The sequence below is a fragment of the Mytilus californianus genome, unplaced genomic scaffold (assembly GCF_021869535.1).
Source record: "Mytilus californianus isolate M0D057914Y unplaced genomic scaffold, xbMytCali1.0.p SCAF_7, whole genome shotgun sequence".
NCBI classification, from domain to species: domain Eukaryota; kingdom Metazoa; phylum Mollusca; class Bivalvia; order Mytilida; family Mytilidae; genus Mytilus; species Mytilus californianus.
The window spans coordinates 28,679,988-28,707,337 of record NW_026262723.1 but is presented as its reverse complement, the minus strand read 5'-3'; the positions used below and the strand labels follow the sequence as shown (position 1 = coordinate 28,707,337).

Here is a 27,350-nt window from a genome sequence, read left to right as displayed (position 1 = left end):
AAGTCATCATGCTACAGGTATATCAATCCAAATTATTCAGTCAAGGATAATGCGTAACCCAGTTAATTACTTTTGGAAAAAAATATCACAAAAGAAATCATGTAAAAAGAGACGAAAGTGAAATAAACTGCTATGTTTCGATCATTCATTGATGAGAATTTACCCTATCATAATTATTTTTTCGATTTTGAGACGTTTGCCCTGTTAATTCACCCAGAATCACTTCTTTCATAGTTCTAAGATTCCGTGAATTGTTATAAGCTACTTTAATTTGTATCTCATTTATTGAACTTGAACATCGATAAACCACTAATGCCTCTAATTGTGCGAATTTATATTAAATAAATCCATTAATTGCTTGCTTTCGAGAATATGAATTATTTACTCCTTTCTACAAGCATAAGTAACGAAAAAAACTATGAAATATATTCGCTGCTTAAGATTACGGTTGAGGTCAGGGCCTTGTTTTGAATGTGTCGTATAATTAACGGATGTTTCATTAACACAAAATGTAACCCTTAGTTTATATGCACAATTGTTTAAACGAAGACAAAACATAGTTTTATATTTCGTAATCAATACTGGTAGTTTCAATATTATTGTCCTCTAAACACGATTGCGCTTGTTAGGGTTTCGCTTCAGTAGGTAAATATGCGTGTCAAATAAAGATAACATTTAAATTTGAGATAAACAGATGTTCAGAAGAATAACAAAACCTGAGCAAAAAATAAACACTTAAGGAAGCAATGTACTAAAAAGCGTAACAGGAGCTCAGTCATATTTAAGAGGACGCATAACGTGGAGATCAATAAAGGAACTTTTGTTATTGGTTGTTCTATTTTAACACAACTTCCTTCTGTGAAGCTTGAATTAAAAAGAAGTCTATATCATTAATGGCTGGAGAATTGTTTCCGGTAAAGGTAAGATACGGCTACTTTTATGGCCTTGATTATAAATAATCCTTCAGATAATCATGAAACATTTGCCTTGAAGTTCGGTATTTCTGTTCTACTTTTTGTATGTCAGATATTAACATTTTATGTTTAAATTGTGTCGTAAATATTTAGTGTTAGGGTTCACACTTCTTGTTAAAATTGTAAATCTACCAACATAGACTCCTTTTGGAATGTAGACGTTAATATCTATATACGAACCAAGGTTTTGCAAAAAAAAGATATTTTGACAAATATGTTTTCATATCTTAAGTTGTTTACTTTTATTAAATATTATGTCGTGTTAGGCAATGGTTTATTTCTAAATTTTACAAAAATGTATGTGTAAATGTCCATTTCAGGTGAAATACGTCATAACCAGATCACAACTGACTTTTAGTATATGATGTAATCAGATTATGTTTATCTTTTTGTTTATAATTTGAACTAACACATTTGGAACTTTTCTGTTGTTTTGTAATGTCAAATGATACAATAGTCCAAAGATCGCGTTTCTTAACACGATTTCCATAAATGCGGGATGCTGTTTACCAGAAAGCTAAAGAAATAAGGGTATATAAACAAATGTCAAACAAGCGGGAGGTAAAAAGGAGACGTGACTCGTTTTTTGTTTTCTTAATCAATAAATATTAGTCTTAAAACTCATTTCGTACAATTTTGACGGTCAAACTGATCAATCTTTTTTTAGATCAAATAATCCAGCGCTTGTCATAATAAATGATTTTTAATTAAATAACGGTAACGTGATCTTGCTTACGTCATCGGTTACAAATTGAGACGGTGTCGATCACCATTCTGCACAATTACACAATGAACGGTATTGACGGCAGTTGTCCCGATAACTGAAAACTAAAGACAATTAACCTCATCAATTTGTGAAAAATAACGAAGAAAAAGTCATTAATTCTTCATGCGAAGAGTCCAACTTTTTAACAATTTTTTAATCAATATAGATCGGCTTGATAATTCCGTTAAATAAACACGATTACATACATGTATTTGTAAATAAAGAACGCATAAAACTTTGCTTGTTATGCAAATTTATCCGTGATCTGCCTTTCTATAAATTAAAAAACGAAATTGGTTACAATTCTAACAGGCATTGAATATATATTCCAATACATCGTATAAACCATATTTGCACTTTACTATGTAAATCTATATAGCCGAATAGTAAATCAGCAATATTTGTATGTCAGGATAGAATGTATAATACAAATGACAGCAATATTGGAACTCAATGACTATAAAATTTTGTCCGCATAAATTTAGAGTGCTAACATGTCCTCCTTTTGTTCAATATATTGATACTAACAAAATTTTAGTAGTTTTGACACCTCAGGCTGACTCGTATAGCAAAATTATTTGACCGTATCAACCAAAACTGACCATATTTGCACTTCATTATGTAAATCTATATAGCCACATAATAATTCAGTAATATTTTATGTCAGGATGTATTGTAGAACACAAATGACAGAAATATTGGAACACAATGACTACAAAACTATGTCCTCAACAATTAAGACTGCCAGCATGTCCTTTTTTTATTCAAAATATTGTCTTGCAACAAAATTTCAGTTGTTTTGATACCTCAGGCTGACTCCTATAACAAAATTATTTGACCGCATCAACCAAAAACTGACATTATTTGCACTTTATTATGTAAATCCATATAACCGCATAGTAAATCAGCAATATTTTTTATGTCAGGATTGAATGTATATTACAAATGACAGCAATATTTTACACAATGACTACAAAATTTTGTCCGCATAAGTTTAGAGTGCCAGCATGTCCTCCTTTTGTTCAATATATTGATTGATACGTAACAAACTTTAAGTAGTTTTGATAGTTCAGGATGACTCGTATAGCAAAATTATTTAACCATATCAACCAAAATCGACGATATTTGCACTTTATTATGTAAATCTATAATAGCCGCATAATAATTCAGTAATATTTTTATGTCAGGATGTATTGCATAATACAAATGACAGCAATATTGGAACACAAAGACTTCAAAATTTTGTCTGCATAAATTTGGAGTGCCATCATGTTTTCCTTTTGTTCAATAAATTAATACGTAACAAAATTTCAGTAGTTTTGATACCTCAGGCTGACTCATATAGCAAAATTATTTGACCGTATCAACCAAAACTGACCATATTTGCACTTTATTATGTAAATCTATATAGCCACATAATTCAGTAATATTTTATGTGAGGATGTATTGTATGATACAAATGACAGCAATATTGGAACACAATGTGAATACAAAATTTTGTCCGCATCAATTTAGATTGCCAGCATGTCCTCTTTTTATTCAAAATATTGTCTTGCAACAAAATTTCAGTATTTGTGATACCTCAGGCTGACTCCTATAACAAAATTATTTGACCGCATCAACCAAAACTGACCATAAACTGCAGCTATAAAGGAAAACGCGTATTCCTCGATTCCGTGAAGTTCTCGGAAATCCGTGATGGACACAATTAAATGATCGCGACATGTCACCTAGATGATGTCCCCGTTGATCCGCGAAGTCCGCGATGACAGTCTATTAACGGAAATTTTTAAAATTTCAAAATCAATTATGGTACTGAAGTTTGCTATCTTTTTTGTGAGTGCAAATAAGATAAGCAACGAGGTTCGCCTAGGTCTCAAATAAAGAGTGCATTGTTTTTACTAATTTCAAACATATTACCTTTATTGACGACGCAGCATCTCATTGACAGCATTAATGACACTGGTGCGGAAGACGTTTTCTTGACGGACCTCTGGGTACATTTGAAGCGGTATGGTCAAATGGTGAGAAAAGCAAACAGACCAAAGCGCGTTTATTTTTGCCAGCACCTCATTGACGAAAACGATTGACGAAAACGACGACTTTGCCGATATAATCTTTTCCGATGAAAGTTCTATACAGACCTTCCAAAACAAGACCAATTACTATAGAGAGAAAAATTCTGCTCCAATGGTTCATGGAAAGCCGAAACATCCACTTAAAGTCCATGTTTGTGGTGCGATAAGTCGGATGGGTCCGTCAAAACTTACCATCTTTGAAGACATAATGGAAAAAGAATTCTTCACTAACTCTATTTTACGGGACAACCTTCTTTCTTTCGTTCGGGTGAAGTCTCCAAATGGTCACAGATTCCAACAAGACAATGACCCAAAGCACAAGTCTAAAATGGCAAAAGAATTCATGAGTGACAATGGCATCAATTGGTGGAATATATGGCCTTCTGAAAGTCCTGATCTAAATCCCATAGAAATGGTCTGATCTCAGATGAAGCGTCACGTAGCCCGTGTAGACCCCAAAACAAAAAAAGATCTAGTCAACACTCTACAGACCTTCTGGTGTGAGAAGATGACCAGACCATAGAACAATGCAACATGTACATTGACCATATATACAAGGTTGCACCAGTATGTATTTTGATGAATGGAGCAGCAACTGGTCATCTGCCCTATAAGATTTTTCACGAGGGGTCAAAGGGTTAATCGCTAGCCTATTTCAACAATAAGCTGAAGACTAACCCAGATGTAATCAAGCGGTTGAATGGTCTGCAGTTCCAGTGATAAATCCACTGTTAGTTCAGTGGTACAACGGTCATTTTCAGGACCACAAAATCTTTCGAAAAGAGTCTCAATTTGTTGTATCGTGTTTTGAATAAAAAAAAAAAAAACTATAAAAAAAAGTAACCATCATTACCCATTTTTTTTTAAATTATCCAAACTAGTATTCAATTTTTACCAGTTCCAAGTTTCCTCTTTACATACGACGACCCTATATAAATTGTTTGGGATTATTTTTTTGGGGGAAAGGGGGGATGGGGTGTGATCAAACAATGCCATGATATTATATAAGTTAAACATTTCACCAAAAAATTTTCAGATGTCAGATACCTCTGGTGGTTTTTTTTTCATAGTGAGTGTGCTCTCATAAATATACACTCAATCATTTGTCTGTATCAATAATCGAGTGCGGTATCAGTCCTCTGCGCGACATTGAAAATCCGAATGAGCCGTATTAATTATAATTTTCTCATTTCTCAAGAATGTTCAATTGACTTAAAACACACTAGCACCTCTCAACCTTTCCATTATAAACCCGTGTAATGAGACAAGTATAGTTTGATAAAAGTAAATTTCTTTTAATGATAAAAGTAAATATTTCAAGGATGATTATCTATGGGTAAAAAGTATAGTTTTAAAAATCTTGGGTATTTACTGTAGTCTCTGATATTTATAAAAAAACTATTAGTTGAAATATTTTTATTTCATAATTTTTTACATGTAGCATTGATGAATTTTTAAGAATCGAATCAGAATTGTTAATTAAAGAATTAAAGAATGTGCGCAGCAATAGACTAATCAAATACAATTAGTCATATATTTAGCTCCTCCTTCAGAAGCCTATTATGACCGGATCGCCTGTTCATTGGTTTAAACTTGTCGTATGACTTTTGTGTATTTGCTAATCGATATTCACCTGGTATGTATCACGTTTACACAGTAGCAAATGACAGACCGCCTCCTATCAATCAGACTTTACCTGAGCTTGAACAGCAAACACAACAACAGTTATTTATTAACCATAAACGTGTGTACACTATAGGTTTTGTCGTAAATTCTTGAACTTTACATACAACAATAACATATACAACAATTCGCACAACCAATAAACAGACAAATATATTGTTTACTCGTTAAATAGTTACAGCAACAAATATTCATCGTACCCATAACATTCAATAAAACACATATTTAATCGACCAAAGAAAGTCCTGCACTTTTCACAATACATATTATTATTGATAACGATATCCGTGAAGGTCCACGATAAAAATTCTGAGCTTGTCGCGATCAAAATGGACTTTCGCGGACATATAACAGATAAACACATAATTTTCCCGTTACGATTGTCCATTTCTTTACGCGGAATTTGCGTAAATTTTCTTGGCGGGACTGTATTTGCACTTTATTTTGTAAATCTATATAGCCGCATAGTAAATCAGCAATATTTTTATGTCAGGGTTGGATGTATAATACAAATGACAGAAATATTTGAACACAATTACTACAAAATTTTGTCCGCATACATTTAGAGTGCTAGCATGTCCTCCTTTTGTTCAATATACATGATATATTGATACGCAACAAAATTTTAGTAGTTTTGATACCTCAGGCTGACTCGTATAGCAAAATTATTTAACCGTATCAACCAAAACTGACCATATTTGCACTTTAGTATGTAAATCTATATGGCTGCATTATAAATCAGAAGTTTTTTTTTATGTCAGGATGGATTGTATTATACAAATGAAAGCAATATTGGAAAACAATGAATGCAAAATCTTTTCCGCATCAAATTAGATTGTCAGCATTTCATCTCTGTATTCATAATATTGAACCGTCACTAAAGTTATCACATGTAGTTCAGGATGGTGTGTATAACAAAACTATTTGACCGCATCATCCAACACTGACATATCTGATTTCATTTGTACTTTATAATGAAAAGTATAAGAAGTTCTCTTCTGGGAAGAGTATACTGTTAGTATATTATTTCGGTTGATTGATTTTGTTTGTAGCTAAACGTCAAGTGGCAACTATTTCATTCATGTGCACAACAAGTATATTTTCGGACGTCCCATTTATCATTTATAATCGGTAAAGACAAATCTAACGAAATTGACGAGATGGTTCATAATTATACAACACTAATGTATCCGGACACTGCACAATTTTCGTTAGAATATTTTGTCGCAAACAGAATCGTAAATCCAAGGCAAACAAGGTGAATAACGATGAAATATCAATGTAATGCATAGAGTTAAATTTAGAATGAGACTGTAAAAATGGGGAACGAAGCAACGTCGACAATGATGTTGATATCCCATGATATACAAATATTGTTCCGATACGTTAGATAACTTTTCTATACGCCTTCTAATTAAAAAAAACCAACTTTCCTTTCTTTTATGATAGCTGTATGTGATCACAAGTGTGTAATTCTATAGCCATTGTTTAATGTATATGAGAATATGAAATGAAAAAAAGATTTTTTTTTAATGTGTATAATATCTATAGAGTCTAACGAGTAAAGAAATTTGCTATACTGGGAAAAAAGAACAATGCGATTATTGTTTACATAATAAAAGCTCAGGTCTAATATGAAAAGTCTTACACACGGTAATCTGTCATAAGCAGACCTGTTCTCAGTTCTGGTCAGTAGCAGACTTGTCCACAGGTCTGGTCAGAAGCAGACCTGTCCACATGTCTGGTCAGGAGCAGACCTGTCCACAAGTCTGGTCTGGGGGCAGACCTGTCCTCAGGACTGGTCAATAGCAGACTTGTCCACAGGTATTGTCTTGAGCAGACTTGTCATTACGCAGAGAGGTTAATGCTGTTCTAGAGTAAATCGGCTATTTATTCATAGAAAATTCATCGAAATTTGAAATTATTTTTACTTTTAGTCCAGAAACTTTCATACCCTAAACTAATTATGATCATCCCTTATATCATCCAAAGTTTTAATTACTGGTGTCTCGGAACTCCCCACCTCGTTACCATGGTAACGGACGACATTCAAAGATGGCGTTTGAACCTTCAACTTCAAGAGCCCGGCACACCCCAAAGAACTATATCAATGAATGAAAATAAAGTTGTATTTGGTTGACAAAGGTGTTATCTTTCCTGTAACAGCTGTTTCTTTCTTTAAATTTGTCCTTTTATAATAAAAAAAATAACAGAAGTGACATACAAACCAACCATGCAAACACCAAAAATCAACTTTCTTGTCAATTTTGAAAATGTTGTATTCATTTTAAAAACAAGAAACAGCAACCTTGGTATTCATGAGCTTTCCAAGAATAAATATGCCAAGTTTTAAAGAGATCAATAAATATTAACGGGGTGTGCCATTGTGATCTTTATAAATAAATGATACTCAAGTCCTTTCGCGGCGACATTTAAACACTGAAATGATTCAGATCGATTTTCCCCTTTATTATATCAAAGTGCCGGGAAAGAAATAAACGACATTGTGATAGTTTTTGACTAGAAATGGACTCATTAAAGATGTAAAACAATGTTATTTTTTTCATTTTTATACTTGAAGGTGTTCACGAATCTTGAAAAAAATCACGGTGCATACGAATGTCATGACGGGAAAAAGGGGGGATACTCTAACGGTATACTTTGTAAGATATTGTAAGAGCTTTCGTAACCCCATGTTCATGTCTTACTCCACATATGTGCCGATTGTAAATTAAATTAACTTGGTTACTTTCTTAACTTCGATTCTCATAGGGATTTTACGACTTTAAGATATGGAGATAACGAACGACAAAAAAAGTCTTTCTAAAACAAAATGATTCACCTGCATTATAAGAAAAAAAAGCAACATTTATAGTGCCATGAAGTATGAAGCCTCTTCTATCAAACTCATGTTTCATGAGAAATATTAATCTGCTTAGTCCTGATAAAGTTTTTTTTTAAACAGTTTTAAATAGATAGTATATGCTAGAGCTATGTTCATTTGTTGAACATGCATCATTCATTCATTGCAGTCTCTTGAATAGTAAATTAATAAATTTTAAAAACAGGTCCATGCATTGGTCCAGAAAAAAATTAAATACTAGGTCATGTACATGATGTAGGTTAATACAGTATGAACTTATTTTCTATTGTTATAGAAAAAAAATAAAATAAGAGATTTCCTTTAAGTGATGAAACTATTTGTTTATTCAATAAAGTTGTATGCATGTGAAAGCCATTACTTCTTCAAGAGAACATTATGAGTATTATTTGACTATTAAATAAATAGTGTCTATTTCAAAGGTTTCAAAACAATATGATGACTTAATACCAAAAGCATTGTATATGTCACATTAAACTGAAAATCCTTATCATAATGAATACAATATTTTCTAGTGGTTTTCCATGATCCATAATAAATGTAGGAATATATCATACTGCTGATTTTCATATGTTTATGTTGTACTGGAAAATTCTTTATTCCTAAACTTTTCTTTTATTTCACATATAACATGCAAAGAATATTCCTATATACATGTAAAATATTGTGAATTACAATATATATATGCCAGTAAGTACATGCAGTTATAATACCAGCCTGAATTATAATTCTCACTCAATTCACAGTTTTATGAATATATCCAAAATTATCTCAATAACTGGCATATAATGAATAATGATATGACCATTTCCTTTTGTGTGTTGATCTTACAAGAAAGAAGTGCACATTCATTTCCTCTGGTGTAATACTTTTATTTTTTTTGTCTTCAATGTTCCAGAGTCAGTTTTAACAGTAATGTAATCCTTCCTTTTGTTGTCATACTGAAAATTTCTTCATTCCAAAAGTGACATGTGACATTAGCATGGGTTATTTCATATTCAGCACTGTTATAGTTTTGTTATATGTCCTCAAGCTTTTATCTTTAAACCATTTATTTCACTTTTTTTCATGCATAGATCTAAAACTATTCCCATATATGGTTATAAATTGTCGGACAATTTCCTTGTGTGTGTTGATCTTTAAAAGAAACAAGTGGTTACTCTTTTTTCTCTGATTACTTTTTCCAATTTCAGTTAGTAAAAACTTGTATAACACCATTGCCTCCAAGTCATCTTAATACAGATACTGAAAACAATATGTAAACATTTAGTGACATTTTAAAGTTATTGGTATTCATGTTATGATACAAATAGAAAACTTCAGTCAAAATTGTGTGTTCCTAAATATTATTGAATTAAAAGTAAACTTGACAAAAAGTTCTACCTTGATTTAATATGAACTTTTAATTTATGAATTTTCTGTAAAAGTACAATACAGTTTGTAAGCACAACTTACTTCAACTGATATTTATCCATCACAATGCTTTACCAATCTGTTATTAATTTATATGACTTAATCAATATTGAGTGGGTGTGACTCAATACAACAGACAACTTACATATACACCTAACCTGGGGGTCTGGATGGTGTTTACAGAATAGATAATGATCCTTATGGGCAAAATGTGCAGAATAAAGGGCTAACAAATTAAAGAATAAAAAATGACTAATAATAAAAGATAATAATGGGGTGTTAAAGCACAAAGAATAGAGAAAAATGAGCAAAATAGATAAAGAATACAGGAAATGGTATACAAAAAGAATAAAGAACTGAAGTACCCCCAGCAAGACTCATACATTATAATATTAATACTTACATTGTGTAGACCTCATATTTGATAGTATAGAAACTACACTCTTTAGGCATTAACATGTCAACTTATATGTGCTAGGTGTAAATCAATCTGCAAAAGAAGTTACAATAATTACTGAAAGGATTCAAACTAAATTTTATACACACCAGATTGTAAATAAACATAATTAAGATTGATGTGAATTGTTTTAAAACATGCTTGTAAAGATTTGAAAAGATCTACACAAAGAAATATAGACTTCAGATACACAATTTTATAGTGAATCAATATTACAAATAAACATTTTATATAATCTAATGACTATAAACATAAGAAAAATGAACAAATTAATAAAGACAAAAATTTAAATGTACACTAAAAGGGATGATTTAAAATGATAGTATGATGACTATCAGATTTAAAACCATAAAAGAAAAGTTGTTTATCAATTATGGCCATGATAATAAATAATACTTCTCACATATAACATCTCATGTGCCTGCCTAAGCAATTTTATTAAATGCAGGCAAGCCATAGCCATTAGTATGATGCATGCACAGAGACATATGTATGCATATATTTTTGATATTTTTGGGGTTTTTTTTGTTATATATTATAAATTGGAATAAACACCTAAATACGAAATGATTTTGCATGTGCAATCAGGGCAATCTGAAGATTCATGTTCAAATATAAGTAATAAATCTCTAAAAATATGTTTAGGTGTTTGCCTCCAACATAAATTCAAATTATATGCATACGAGACAAATTAAGGGGAGAAGGGGAGGGGGATTAAGGGGAAAGCTGGCGGGCATGGTGTTCGGACTTTTTAACAAATTCCACTCCTTACTTTGCATTGTTGCTGACCATTAAGAGCCCATATTTAAAAATATTAGACCCGCATCTGTGCATGGCAGGTCAGTCTGCAAAATGTCAACATAAAGTAATTTAGTCAATGGTCAATGAGGATATGATTGTTTATAGATCTTTATAAGCGAGTAAAATAGTGTTAATTTGCATAAATCATTTATAGGAAATTTTTCTATACAGTATACAAACTGCCCTCGTCATGTTGACAGCGAAACGTGTAATGAATAACCCCATTTTTAAGTAAACAATGCGACTTTCTCTACAGACTATAGCTTCATTCATACTCAATCGTGAATGAAATGAATAATGACGGTGCTCGGCAGTAGAGGGCTAAAATAATTTAAAACAAACTTACCTCAAAATATAAGCAACACACTTCTATATTAACGTGTTTTTGTTGGACTGATGGCAGTAACTTCTATCATAACAAGGTGCCCGACCAGCTGTTCGTGACAAGCTCAAAATTGACGTCGACGAAACGTTCTAACCAATCACGTGTCGAATAGTTAAGAAAATGACGTCAGATTTAGATTGCGATGCAAACACCGAAAATCATTGCCAATTTTTTTGAAACTGCATTAACCTGCCTGCGTAGGTCTGCAGCAGACCTAAAAAAGTAAACCGTAGGTCTGGTTTACCAACGACGAAGTTAACTTGCTTGTCTGCTTAAAATTTCTCAAGTTTACTTGGAAAGCAGTCAACAAGTCTTCTTTAAGTTATCTTTTGTACAGGTTAGGACTGCACCCATCTGTAGTCATACTACATTTTCTGAAATATGCAAGTCAATCGAGATCCTTATAAATCTGACTCCAAATAACAGGTTACGTAAAATTAAATTCACTTATATCCAAAATATATTTTAGCATTTAATTTGTGTATTGCTACCAGCAAAATGCTTGAGTCCATTACAATATTTGCAACAAATTATTCCCTTTTCGAAGTATGCCAAAACAATTTCGTCATATATGTGTCATTTTAAAAAGAAGAATTTTTAAATGGGGCGGAGAATGAAAATGTACAATTGTAACATAGTTCAGTCTGGGAGAACAAGATTTATTTATTGGATGTAATTGGCTTTTAACTAGCTTTGTGTAACTGCAAGTACTCTTATTTCGGTGCTTTACGTCTATTATTTTTATTTAAGTAGATTTTGTACCTCGTACAGATGTTTTTAGTAAAGCCTTTGCAACAGATTTTTACAGTTTGGTTTTGTGTTATACTATTACACAAATGTCCCACGTTATGGGTATGATTGAGCGCTCACAAGCCTGTTTCATCGTGCCACATTCTGTATGTGCCTGTCCGAAGTTAGAAGCCTGTAGTTCAGTTGTTGTCATTGTTCCATATCTGTCTGTTTTCATTTAAAACAGAGATAGATTTCATTATCAAATTCTATACCAACTTGATATATATCTTCCATTTGTGTTTTAATATATCTATCAAATCAAACTAAAAGTGGGTGCTCACTTGTCAATAATTATATTCGATGTTCCATATAAAAATGTGAAAGATATAATTAACATTCCTATCCATTCATTTCCTATTTTACTTTTTTATGTTTTTTATAAAAATAATAATTGTATGTGTTTAGGGAGGGGGGAAGTAAGTTATTAGCAACAGTCACAAGCAATACAAAAAAGCTTTTCTTGATAGTCTAATAAACTAGAGTAAGTAAGTAAGTTTCATATGTGCATTCTTATTTTTTTTTTAAATGTCAAAAATAGGGGTGTGTGGCAAAAACATAGTTTTGTCCGACTTCTTTTGAAAGGGGGAGATTCTCCCCTTGCATTCAGGCGCCTATGCCAGTTTTTGTTGTATCTTTTCTATTATTTAATCCAGCTTCATGCCTAATAGTTCCTTAAGAAAGTATAGACTTGTATACATCAAGGAACATTATTTTTTCTATCTCAAGAAATCAATGTACATAAATGCATATTGCAATACACCTTTTTGTATCTGAATATCTTTTTTCATAATGAAATAAGAAATGACATCTATATACAGCATGTACAGGTTGTGTTTTAGTTGTCTATAGGAACTGGTAGGGGTTTTAAATTGGTGGTGCATAGTGTATTGTATGGCCATACTACAAGTATGCATTAAACAGCATGTTGGCATACCTGCATTAGTGTATCAATAAAATATTTCTACTTCACCTGTGCCCATGACAAAACCTACATCAAGGATGTACACAAAGTCAGAGCATATAAAGTAATATTATCTCTTATCGACCCTTCATGTGGCGTTACACCTGCATCTTACAACTTCGAACGAGACCCGAAATTGCGAATCACCTGTCACCTATAATGACCTTATGGTATAGCTTCCGAAACCCCTCAACTCTGTGTTCCCTGGAATAATAGTTGGAACAAAGTATAGTTTGGGGTTGGTACAAAAACCCATCTCCTCGCCGTCTAGGTCTACGGGTCATTCGAAAAACGGAAAATATCATGGCTTCTATTCTTCTTAATGCTATTGTTGAATGCATCTGCATCACACAGAATCATTATTTATCACTGTCATGCGTTTTGTTAGTAAATAATCGAAAATAGATTTGCTCTATTCCCTACTGTCAATACTACTGGTTGTAACCAATGACGTAGCAGCTTCGTTCTGAGTGACTTCCGGGATGGAAATATGCATACTTATTAGGTCGATAGATCGATGCATTGAAAAACATATTTTACCAATTGTTTGACACTTATACTGCAATCGATGTAATTTTTTAGGGAACGTTTTGTTAAGATAAACGTTTTGGAACAGAAATTGAAAATCATGTCATGTCTTCTTTAGGCTAGCTATAAAACCAGGTTCTACCAACCATTTTTTTCCAAAAAATAAAATAACAAAAATAGCGAACTCAAAGGAAGTTGTTTTTCACTCGTTACGTTGGTTGATAACGTGTGAATTTGCCATATTTTATGGACTTCCCATTTTTTTCACTTACCTTGGAGTTCGGTACTTTTGTTATACTTTTTTTCGAAGTCATGGTAAAATTGTCATTTCCTTCATCGATTTAACAGATGCCTTTATGAGTTGGTTCCAATTTAGGAATATTAAATGATTATGGGTGTGTTCCAATTGTCGTAACCACAGTCCACCCCCTTTACCTCGATTGTGACTTCACTTAATGATTCTAATCAAAGAATGTGTACTATCCATGAGCAACACATGAATTGAATGTTGTCTTAGTATCTTCCGCTTTCTTTTTGTAACAAATCAATATTCAAGGGTATTGATATCAAAATAGTTTTCGTATTTTCATAAAACAAATACAGCATTACAATAAAAATATCACCAAGCTTTAAGGGGGAAATTGTTTCCAAACATAGTATGTGCTGCAAAAGAACAATCAAATATTAATGCAGGTTTTTTAATAAAGACGAGACAATGATAATGAATCTGACGAATGTTTCTAGAAGTTTCCGTCTAATTAAGTATTCTTTGAATATGCATGAATGTAAATTTAGGCAACAGTGATTTACCGATGTTCAAGTCTCATAAATCGATTAAGAAAATAGAAATCTAAGTACCAAACAAAAACAAATCGAATTGCATGAACTTCAAGTAGAGGTTTCCCAATTTGCTACCGTACCAACCGTAGTACGAAATGGGAGCCGTCATTGAACTTTTTGAAAATAAAGGATACATACACTTAATATCAACGTATGTTTTATGAATCATAATCAAAAGTATTTTGAGGATTTTTATTTGCAACTTGATATTGATTTCGCGATGATATTTTTCTTATTTATAGCGAACAATATTGGTGCACTCGATTATGCTTTCAAGCAACCGTTGCACAAACGGTTTATAACTTAGATTTATTTCCCCTGAAATTGCAAAGGCCAAAAAAAAAAGCTAAAACATAAGGCACATTTATATTTTATTTGATTTTCGTCAGTTATACTATTATAACAGTATAGAATGAATAGGTTGGAATTTTATGGGTAGGCTTTTAGAAAACAGGAAAAAAGAGCCATTTTAACCTACAAAATTAACCTCATTGATAATGTATTAATGCTTAAATAAGAACAAAACGATTCTCAATTGCGCGTGGGCTGTGTGAAAATTGAGCGTGGGCTGAGACAAAACCGACAAAAAATGTGCAAGTTTAAATGTAGAAGTAAAGATAAAATAAAATGTCAAACAATAAACCATTAAGGTGATCAACAAATTTTCGTATCTTAAAGTCAGTATCAATTTTTCGCATTCTTTAAATCATCACTTATTTACGCAGTTCAAATTTTAAGATATTCATTATCTTTACCATTCTTAAATTTTTCTGCGTTTTCACAAAAATCGTTTTTCACATGTATAAAATTTTACCAATATTAAAAGTACGAAGAAAGGATCAAATTATAACATACGCTAATAAATTATTTTAAAAAGCACGAGTGTCAATGCAATTTATTATAATTATATGATGATGGTGAATGGCTACTTCACGTCCAGCGGCAAATTAAATGCGTATTCAAGACGAGAACCTGTTAATGTAATATGAATATCAAACCCTGCTTTGTACTAGACCAACACGCTGAGCCGGAATTTTTGTCGTGCTAATTCACAAGGCAACAGTCCGTAGGAAGACATGGCACCCTTATTCTGATTCCGAGCCGACTACTTTTTGTTCTTATTCCTTAATGCTGCGTGCTTTTCGGAGATGAAGCAAACACCAAATTTAAAGTTATCGGTTTGACCCGGCCGGGGTTTTGAACCCACGACCTCCCACGCTCAAGGCAAACATGCTTCTACGAGACCACAAAGAATTGATCTTGTTTTTTTTAATTCAACGATTCTAGACATTGGTGTTCTTTTCATCGGCAGCAGAATAGTAAATATTTCTTTTTCAATATTTTTTTTTAGTTTATTTTTGTGAATGCAATTCTAGAAGGAAAATCTTCAGTTGATTAAAAAAATAATGAAGATTGCCCTTTTCTCACTCAAATATTCAGCTTTAATGATGGAAATAGATGTATTGCAAAATAATGACTAATGTCAAAGAACTAATGAAAAATCAACAAAATTTTGAAATGTTGACGTATATAACAAACATCAGTATCATGTGTTTAAGAAAGTCGCTCATAAATAGTATTTTGATTATTCCAAATTTTGTTTATACATAAGGAAACAAAGGCAATACTTAAAAATAACAGAATCGCAAATCTATATTTAGAATCTAAAGTCCGTGTCAACTCAATACGTGCACGGTCTGTTTGATTCATGCACCTATGCATTCACTAAATAATCTCATAGATTCACAAACAGAATGTTCTATTAGCGGTGAAATCGTTTTCAAATAAAAAAAGGAAGGCAGTTTTTGCTGATATTCAATTCGGCTTCTTTTATTTTTTTATGTTAAGAAAATAATCTCATGCATTAAATGATGCCTCCAAAACAACACTAACGGTTGAGTTATGTACCAACCGTATCTGATACGTAGCAAATCGGGAACCTCTAGTGAGCGATTCTAGAGCGTCGACACAGTAAGAGTTCCAGTCATGCTGCGATATCAAGCCACGCGAATACACAATCGGGAATAAGAGCCAGTTAGAAAAATGCCGTGAATTCATTTATTTTCGAGGATACTAATTTTTGTTGAATGAGGAACAATTATATTTTTGTGATCATTTGAATTCCTGGTTTACCTATTACCACGCGATCCACGAAAATTAATATCCCACGCATAATAATGAATCCGAAGTAACTGATCAGCCTGCTTTTGTGGTATATATTGACCACGACAACATGTCGCTAGTAAGTTGAGGCACTATAATTGTGTTCATATTGGATGAGATACTTAAAATTGTATGTATTTTGAAGGTCTAATGGGGGTGATCTTTACCTAGATTGTGTTTTTTGGGTTTTTTTGGGGTGGAGGTTCTTTAATGTATACGGCGTGAACATCAGACCACTGACAAAGTCAGATTGTATTGATGATACGATATATTGAGTTACAATCAAGCCCATTCCAAAAATAAAAGGTAACTCTTTTTATACATTCTCATCAAAAGAATGGTGGCATGTTGAGTACTGGCCAAGTCAGTGTAAAACGTTAGGGAACACGAGTGTTCCGTCAGTTCAATCGTATTACAACATGCATACTAACTTCAATTAAGCATATGTAAAACAATATATAACTTTATTTGGTTGTGAAGGCCATGTTAAAAGCTAATTTCAAAAAACAAAGTTAACGTAAGTGTACCTAATTTTCGATTGTATACCATGTATACAAGCGCATGATTATGTCCCAGTTAAAGCCAAATAGACAAATCAGGTTTAACGAACCTTTATTTGTATAGTGGCATGTTGCGAACTGGTCCTTTCCATAGAAAACACATTGAAACAACAGTAGGTAAATCAACTGTTGCCTTTTCTTCAATTGTAAATATACATGTGCAGCGCTGACCCAGCCGATGTGTCACTAAAACCTACAAAATAAAGTTGTGTCAAATCTGGTTATGGTCATCTGTGCAGTGATTAACATGAACACCTCAGCATTTTTAAACGATTTTAACATTTCATCTCTTAAAACAGACGGTTACAAAATGCCATGACTGTAAAGTAAATGAATGTTGTACAAAAAAATATAATTTTATTCGTCCATGAATTGTTTTGAAAACTTCAATTGGATAAATTTCATACTATTATTTAAATGGACACTTTTGATTTTATTCCAAATCCCGCTTTTATTAATTATGTAATTTTAGACTTTATATCATATGAGCTTATTTGGGCGTTCAACCTCAAGAATTTAAATGCCAATTTTCCTTGTCAAGATTATCTTTGATTTGGTATATTGGATTCATTTTTATAATATCCCTTTGTAAAAACATATACGTTTATGATCTGAACCTCTTTTAGTGCACTGTTGGTTTTTTTTTGTCTAAACAAAGTAACGAAGTGTCCTGTTTTCTTTTATAAAGTAAAACATGTAACATGCGATAGCTCTCTCCAACTAAAATAAAAGCAATTGTATGCAAAAACAGTTGCTTACAATACGTTATGGTCCCTGTAGGGTATTATGCTAAATAAACAAGGTGATATACTCAGCAAAAGTCTTATTTATTTATCATGAATGGAAGTGTTCCTAGAACAGTGTATTCATATTTTTCATATGTTAACGATGTAGTCATGTCAGATTTAGGAATTTTTGTCAGATGTTCGGACTCCTTGGGATTTTTTCCTACGATACAGGGTAAAATATTTTGACTCATATCATCCACTTTTATTTTCATGGAAGACTTCAATAGCTCATAAAGGTCATTACCAAAATTTAAACAGATTCTAGATTTCTTTTCTTACAATTTGAGACCCAAGCAATTCCAATGCTAAATATAAGGTAAAAGTCCGAGTCAGCCTTTTCCCGTCATTTTTTTTAATCAAATATCTCGAAAAGGAGTTCCATAACCAATTAATATTTTTATAAAAATAAGGAGTTTAATAATAAATGTGATATGAGTGCCAATGAGACAACTATCCACCAAAGTTCAAGCAATTATAAGCAACTTAGCTTATTTTGTTCCTTAACTAATGCTCTTCTGATTTATAGTACCAATTTTAAATTCTAGATTTTTTTTTTAATTTCACCTGACTACATACTTAAAGAAATCAACCTTTGTTAGAAAAACTCCGTCAGTCATTTAATTTCATTCTTTTACGTTTCTTCACTGTATACAGTCGAATAACCAAACTTAATATGATTTGATAAAACTTAAAAATCGGCCCAATATTCCTCTTAGTCTGACTTATAACGAGGCAAACTACTTCTTTTGTATTTATGAAGGTGTTTTTCAATATCACTGAGTCTATATAATCAAATATTGTTATACGTCAGATGGTGAAACCGAATACTTAAGGAATTACTTTAATATTTTTTCGGTCTATGAAGAAATAGCATCAAAAAGTGGTGCACACTGAATAACCCGCGTAGCTTGTTTTTAAAAAGTGTGCACCACATTTGTGAGGTTATTTCGAATAGACAAAAAAAATATTACAGTCTTATAATTTAATTCTACATTTTTCAGGAGTAAATCATGAAAAAACGTTGATGAGTTCACGGTCACATGATAAAATTATGTCTATGAGCTGATAGACAAAAAACTGTCAGCTAATCAGAAGACGTGTTACATCAAAAATTTAATTATTAGTAAGGGGACACAAAAGTAATTATGTGAGTAGTACGAATTGAAATGGTTATGTTTCCGCTTACTGCGGCGGATGGTATACCATGATTTGAAAGTCCGTTGTTTCGTCTGTGCGTACGTATGTTGTTTCGTTATAAAGTTCAACAATTGTATCCATACACTGCCCCTGTAACCCTTAGAATTATGTTGTGAAATTTTTCTGTTTTGTTCTAACATGATGTGCACACATATTTCATTTCTTCAACCGAACGATTTAGCGTTAACTTTGGCATTGCATTAACTTTATCACAACCAAAAAATACAGTTCATATTTTAGCTACCTATTAACCTAAAAAACATGTCAAAATACAATGAAACGTTCTTGCAGTCGTCATCGTATAAAACTACTATGCATCTTTTATTTTCTTTACACTTTTTTTGTTAGGGCTGGGGTTCCTTAGCAAAGCATCGATTATTTCATTGCCTTATCTGCGGCTATCTATTTTGTATCAGCAATTCCTCCGTAACTGTCTTAAATTCTTTATCATAATGGTTTTCCTTTTGTTGATCTTTTATTTTTTTAAATAATCAAAGTATGTTTGGGCTTGCGTCAGGGCTCTGGGCTTGTCTTAGAAATTTTAAAATTTGCAGTTTATATTTTGTGGGGTTCACTTCCTCTAGTATATAAATTATATCATATTTGTAGACCTAATGCTTCATTCACCATGTCTAATATTGAAATAGAATGATTATTAAGGTCATGTGTTAAGGTGTTCAATAGTAGAGATGATAGTAGAAGGCTTAAGCAACTTAAAGTTTTGTTGTTAACAATGTATACCGACTTACAACTTTTCAGGAAATTAAGTGGGAATTTTGTTGGTCATGGCTTTTGTATCAAGAGAAAACAAAAGTGTGGCGATAAAGTCAATTACTTCTCGCCATTTAGTTTTTCTGTTTTTCTTACAATGTCCACAATGTATATGTAAATAGGTCTAATATGTAAAAGTCATGTTACCAAGGAAAAACGTGACAGAGTCAAAGATGTCTATTTTATGCTCCTTCTTTCTGCAACCGTAGACAGAGATTGAATTTCCATAAAAGCTTAGTGAGGAAATAGCTTTACGTTAAAGGCCGTACGGTGACATGTAGTTTCTTATTTAAACGTCATTTGGTCTCTGTTAGAAAGTTGACTCAGTGGAAATCGTTCCACATCTTTTTATTTTTATATTTTAATCAAAATATACCAATTCATTAAAAGTCTAAGAATGAAAAGTCAAGAAGACCATACGGTTTTTGAGTAACATAACAAAATCTACGATATGAAGTCATCGGTAATACTTTTAGAACGAGCAAACAATCAAATCGAACCAATGTTACAAAAGCAGATCTTGACAATCCGAACTTTTTCAACAGTTTTTTTTTTTTTTTTTTTTTCAGGAGTAAAACAGGTCAAATTTGATAACTAGAAATATGAGTGGAATTAAATGTCAAAGTAAGTTTAACTTCATGTTAGAACGTCATTCCAATACTCACCAAAAAGAAGGTGATTAGAGAAATTAAAGCGACAGAATAGTAATTATTACCCAACCCCTATATTATTATAAAACAATAAATGATTGGCAATATAAACTCTTATAATCATGATAATCTTATTAAGATCTTGAATAAGGACGTGTAAAGTGAAGTGTAATATATATATGAATTGGAGAAAATCAGTGTCAATGAGACAGCAACCCAAATAACAAAAAAAGATAAGAGACATCGTACGGTTAATATGCAATAAGTGTCTAAATAAAAGGTCTGGGTCTGAATCATCTACAGTCTAAAAGTAGTCAATTAAGCAAAGCTTTTGAAAGATTTGCCATCTTCGCCATAACAAAACACAATACAATACTCCCTAAAAAGCGACCGTTTACGATGATTCGGACTTGGGTTATGTGCATCATATGTAACAAGTGGAAATTTATCGTCATTTCATTGATTCAATATCCACAAACAAAAATTAAAACATGGTCAGGTTATCTTAATACACATTGTTTTATGAAAATACTGTTTCATCTTTTTTAGCATTCAGATATGATTCTGACGCATTTCCTAGATTAAATCTTCTACAACGAAGATTACAGGATTTTCCAAAGGTGAATGGAAGTTTTCCTTCGGTGATCTTACAGATGCCATGTATACGTGTTGTATGCGATAGAGGTGTTGAGGAACATATTCGAACGAACAACGGCCAGTTTTCAGTAAAGGGTATTTTGGGTGATTTTATTGAAGAGAAGGATGTTATTGAGTGCAAGCTTATCGTTACCTTATGCATTCTTAAGCCTGATAAATGTGGAAAACTAACGTCAAAGGTTAGTATTTAATGCATGAATAAACTTATATATATATTTTTATTGTTTTCTGTTAAGTATTAAATTTATAATTAAGATTAGCCGGGTTTAAGAACATTTTGCGTTTTGTTAAAATATACTTTTTCACCTTTTTGGTCTTTTGGAAAATGTTGTTTGACGTGCTGTATTTAGACCCCTCTAACAAGAAATTGTTTTGCATGCATACGTATACATTGCGGTTTTTATCCAAGACAATCATAGGTTTGAAGGTTGTTTTCAATTTAGACTTGTTTATATTTTTTCGTTTGGGCTTGTATTATATTTGCCTTCGGGTTTATATGATCCGTTCATCCTATTTTGACTCCTCAAAATTCAAGAGTCTATCCTAAATTGAGGTAAATTGTATGGCTTTCCAAATACCGTTTCGATTCCTAACATCACTGAAGAGACATTAATTGTCGAAATCCGGATATAGTGTACAAAAACCTTTGCACCTTTTGTTTGCGGTATACCATCTTTTCCGCAAGTTTATTGTTTTCTGTTTAGTATTAAATTTATAATTAAGATCCATTTATTACATCGTTAATTAACGTTGATCCGTTTATTTGGCAATCGCCAATGGCAGTCAGCAGGGTTAAAGAACATTTGTTGTTCGACCTGTTAGTCAAATGCGTTTTGTTAAAATATACTTTTTCACTTTTTTGGTCTTTTGGAAAATGTTGTTTGTGCTGTATTTAGACCCCTCTAACAAGAAATTTGTTTTGCATACACACGTATACATTGCGGTTGTTATCCAAGACAATCATAGGTTTGAAGGTTGTTTTCAATATAGACTTGTTTATATTTTTTCGTTTGGGCTTGTATTATATTTGCCTTCGGGATTATATGATCCATTCATCCTATTTTGACTCCTCAAAATTCAAGAGTCTATCCTAAATTGAGGTAAATTGTATGGCTTTCCAAATACCGTTTCGATTCCTAACATCACTGAAGAGACATTAATTGTCGAAATCCGGATATAGTGTACAAAAACCTTTGCACCTTTTGTTTGCGGTAAACCATCTTTTCCGCAAGTTTATTGTTTTCTGTTTAGTATTAAATTTATAATTAAGATCCATTTATTACATCGTTAATTAACGTTGATCCGTTTATTTGGCAATCGCCAATGGCAGTCAGTAGGGTTTAAGAACATTTGTTGTTCAACCTGTTAGTCAAATGCGTTTTGTTAAAATATACTTTTTCACCTTTTTGGTCTTTTGGAAAATGTTGTTTGACGTGCTGTATTTAGACCCCTCTACCAAGAAATTGGTTTTGCATGCACACGTATACAAATTGCGGTTTTTATCCAACGCAATCATAGGTTTGAACGTTGTTTTCAATTTCGACTTGTTTATATATATATAAAATGTTTTAAAATAGCAACAATCAACATCCAATCTATTTAGGCGTGGATCAGTTTGTGAAAATAAACTGATACAGTTACTGAATTGAAATTATATAAATATTTAAGAATATAACTTAAACACGCTAATTAATACATTAAAAAGTTCTATTAGATTTTAAAAAGAAATATTTAATATATAATTTAATATTTATATATATATATATATATAATGTCTAAAATTAGCAACAATCAACATTCAATGAGAGATATGAAAAACAGTTCTACCCAAAACCAAAGGAATAAATCCTGAATTTCATTCTATTTAACTAAAACAACTATTTGTTTTGAGTTAAGAATTGCTATGTACAATAAGCGGCAAAAATATTTTTCTAGACATTTAACATTGAGCTGCAAAAATTTTACAACCTCTAACTTTTACCTGGTTGGCTGCACGCGCCTGATGAAGCTTATTTGTTTAGAGAAATATAGCGTGAATAATATAAAATATAACAACTTATTTTATAACACTCATTAGTGTGTTAAAGTTATATTCTTAGGAACTTATATATATATATATTATTATTATTTCTGTGACTGCATCTTACATTAATTTGTAGGATCCTTTACAATAGATAATTCAGCTGATCTGTAACAATTCCATCTTCATGCCTTATATATCATGTACTGTGTTACGACGCTAGATAAAAACTGACGAGGAAAGGTAACACCCGGCCACCGAAAGATTTATTATTATAGAGCCTAGGTGGTCGGATGGTCTAGCGCGTCGGGCATAGTGCAAGGCGATTTGGTGCCACGATATCTCACTAGCATGAGTACGAATACCGGCCAGGGAAGAACAAAAAATTTGCTTCCGCAAATTTACAGATCTAACATTGTTGGACTGTTGTTTAGACGAATTATATATATAAATATTCCAAGGAGTAAACTGTTAGAATACAAATATAAAAAGAAAAATAAAAGGACTCCATGTATTCTTACTTACCACCCATCTCTCAAAAACAGTTTCGGTGTCATTCGTGAGCATTGGAAAACAGTTGAAAAGAATTCCAAACTATCCAAGATTTTCCCCGAGCCTCCCATGATAGCTTTTAGGCAACCCAATAGTCTGCGGAACCTGCTGGTGCGGGCTGAAGTGTCTGATAATAGAAGTACTTCTGGAGAATGTTGTTCGTGTGATGAAAAACGCTGCAAATGCTGCCTACAGATGCATCACTCATCAACTTTTCACAGTAAGGCAACCGAAAATAACTATAGGATATTTTGCAATGTTAACTGCAAAAGTATGAATGTTATTTACATTCTAGAATGTTCGGTTTGTGGCCTCCAATATGTTGGTGAGTCAAAGCAGCCTTTCCACAAACGCCTCAATGGCCATAGGAGTGATTTCTCTCAGAAGCCACTTCTCCCTGTTTCTCAGCATTTCAGACAGTCTGGTCACAAACTTGATGACTTTAACCGCATGAAGATCCTAGTGATTGAAATGAACATTTACTGGAGTGATGCCCAGCGACAGATTCGGGAAAGCTTTTGGATAAAGGAACTAAATGTACATCATCCAAACGGCATCAATAAAAAATACTAAGTTTTATTTTTCACTCATTTTGGGATGTAAATATACACAGTCACGTATATTTGAGTATTGAGTTTTGTTTTATATTATGATGTTCAGGATTTTGGATTAAATCAATAGACCAAAACTTACCTGTATTATTGAGCTATTTTTATACATATAATCAGTATTGTTAAAATAATTGACACTGAAGAAGGCTATTTGTTAAGCCGAAATATTTGTCAACACGATTTAATAACAACATCTTCGTATAATACCATCTTATATAAGTATCGTTGTGCAAATCTCTAGACTTATATAAATATATATATATATATATAAATATATAATAAGCAAGTATAAAAGAGTACAACATCACCAAAAAAAGTAAAATCATAAACAAATGTTAAATATTTCCGATAACTAATATCCTTCATCAGTAAGATGTCAAATGATTCTGATCTTGACATGTGGTAGTCAAACTGAAATCATAATCTTGATCGTTATACAAATTATCATGATCAATACGCTGGTAGATTTTTTCAATATTGATGTTTGAGAGGAGGAATAAATTCCTTAAAACTGTAAGAGTTCTGTACTGAAGCCTGAGTTACAGGAAACAAGTGATGGTAGGGACTCATTCTATGTTTTTTTCATTAATGCCCTTTGGGGAAACTATCCTTAACCTTTTCTATGAAATTCACGGTTGCGAGGCTTTTTAGTTGAATTTGAAGGTCTGTTTAAAGGTGGTTAATTTGCACACCACCACGTTTAAATTTGCTTATCTGCTTGACGTGAAGCTTATGTGATTCAATACGTTTGATATCACTAAGGCGTACTTGAATTTCGTCAAGTTCAAGATCAGACAATTGGTCACAAGATCGGCAGTGCAAGTTATCACTTAGTTTGTATAAATTATTAACTTGATGAATTGCTTCTTGATGTAAAAGATCCATCAGACTAAAGGAACAGTTGTACAGAATATTATTCCATCTATGAAAAAATCTGTTTGACTTTTCTCCAACTAAAACTAAAAAGCCTCGCAACCGTAGATTTCATAGAAAAGGTCAAACTCCGGTCAATACCAACAACACGATTGTCAATTTGTCAACAGTCTCTTTAACTGAGGATGAAATTAAAGTTTTATCTAAGGGTTTAAAGTTTTGCCCTACGCCCAGTAACATAGATAATATGAAACTGGAGGATGACCTGAATAAATTTGCCAGAACCCTCAGAATTAAAGAATACTTTGGTGACAAACCAAAGGACACCGAGGAAGACTCCACAGTTCTGACTCGGAGGAAGAAATCAGAATTCCGCGCTTTAAAAAGAAGAGTCCATGCATTCCAAAACCAAGCAAATCTGCTACACTGGAAGAAGTTATCGACAAAATCAATTCGGATGTTGTTCATCTATCTAACAACAAGTACTCGTCGTTTTATAACACCTCTTCTGACGAGAAAACAGCCATACAATCGCTCAGAAACCGAGATGATATTGTGATAAAACCAGCAGACACAGAAAGTGCCGTTGTGATAATGGACAGAGCTAGCTACATCGCGGAAGCGGAGCGTCAGCTCTCTGATGAGAGATTTTATAAGAAACTTGACCATGACCCTACTTCCGAGTTTAGTTCTAAATTATTACTGCGTTACAAACCATGCACAATGACGGTCACATAGATGAGGATACAATCGGATATTTAAAACCAGAGAACGCCAAGCTTGGTCGATTGTATCTTCTTCCCAAAATACACAAGGTTAACAACCCTGGAAGACCCATTGTATCCGCAAACGGCCACCCGACTGAGAACATCTCGGAACTCGTAGACTTCTATTTAAGATCTCATGTAGATAATCTTCCTTCTCACATTCAAGACACCACAGATAACCTTCGGAAAATGGAATCCATGTTCCCTCTTCCTCCAGAAACTCTCCTTGTCACTTTGGATGTCACCTCATTGTATACCAACATACCTCATGATGCCGGAATACAATCGTGCAAGGAAATATGGGACTCGCGCAACATTTTAGAACCAACCACCGAACGTTAAGTCTAGCTGCTTACTCTGGTTCTGAAATGCAACAACTTCACCTTCAATGGTGAACATTACCTTCAGATAAACGGGACAGCGATGGGGACGAAAATGGCACCGTCATACGCCAATATTTTCATGGGCAAATTAATGAAACAAATCATATCAACATCTTTATCTAAACCTCTGTTTTGGTTCCGTTTCATTGATGCTGTTGACATGAAATGGATTGAATCCTAACAAAAACTGGGTGATTTTATCAAACATGCAAATAACGCGCACCAAGCAATTAAATTCACATATGGAATTTCCGACTCTAAAATATCTTTCTTGAACACAACTACATCTATAAAGGACGGTGTCATATCAACAGACCTCTACTGTAAACCTACAGATAAACACCAGTACCTTTATCCTCAAAGCTGTCACCCCAAACACTGTACAAATAGTATCCCGTACAGTCAAGCTCTCAGGGTAAAGCGGACATGCTCCTCTGAGGAGGCTGTCACTAAACGGTTACAGGAACTTCGCGGATTTTTGACCAAACGAGGTTATAAGAAATGGGACATAGATAAGGGGTTTGCGCGTGCTAACAATAACAGCCTCAATGACCTATTACATAACAAACAGAAGCGGCGAGGAGAAATAGTTCCGTTTGTTTTAACATACAATCCCGTCTTTATTAACCGTTTGATCCGTGCCAATTGACAGATTATTGCCAAACACCCAAAGTTGTCCAAGATCTTTCTCAAACCTCCTGTCTTAGCATTTCGGAGACCAACAAGTCTGAAAGACTTATTTGTGAGAGCTGATGTCTCCTCTAATAAAAGTTCTTCAACTACAGGATGGTGCAAGTCG

At 32.9% G+C, this 27,350-nt stretch overlaps 1 protein-coding gene across 1 annotated transcript in view; it reads left to right on the top strand.

Annotated features, from left to right (window-relative positions):
• Positions 1-737: 737 nt before the first annotated feature.
• The window catches only part of LOC127709660 (uncharacterized), a 43,500-nt gene continuing 16,887 nt past the window's right edge, over positions 738-27,350 (top strand). Inside the window, exons 1-3 of the mRNA XM_052215274.1 lie at positions 738-920; positions 20,608-20,662; positions 21,238-21,524. Coding sequence (XP_052071234.1) covers positions 20,641-20,662; positions 21,238-21,524 — 309 coding nt within the window. The 5' untranslated portion in view covers positions 738-920; positions 20,608-20,640. The remainder of the gene's footprint in view (positions 921-20,607; positions 20,663-21,237; positions 21,525-27,350) is intronic.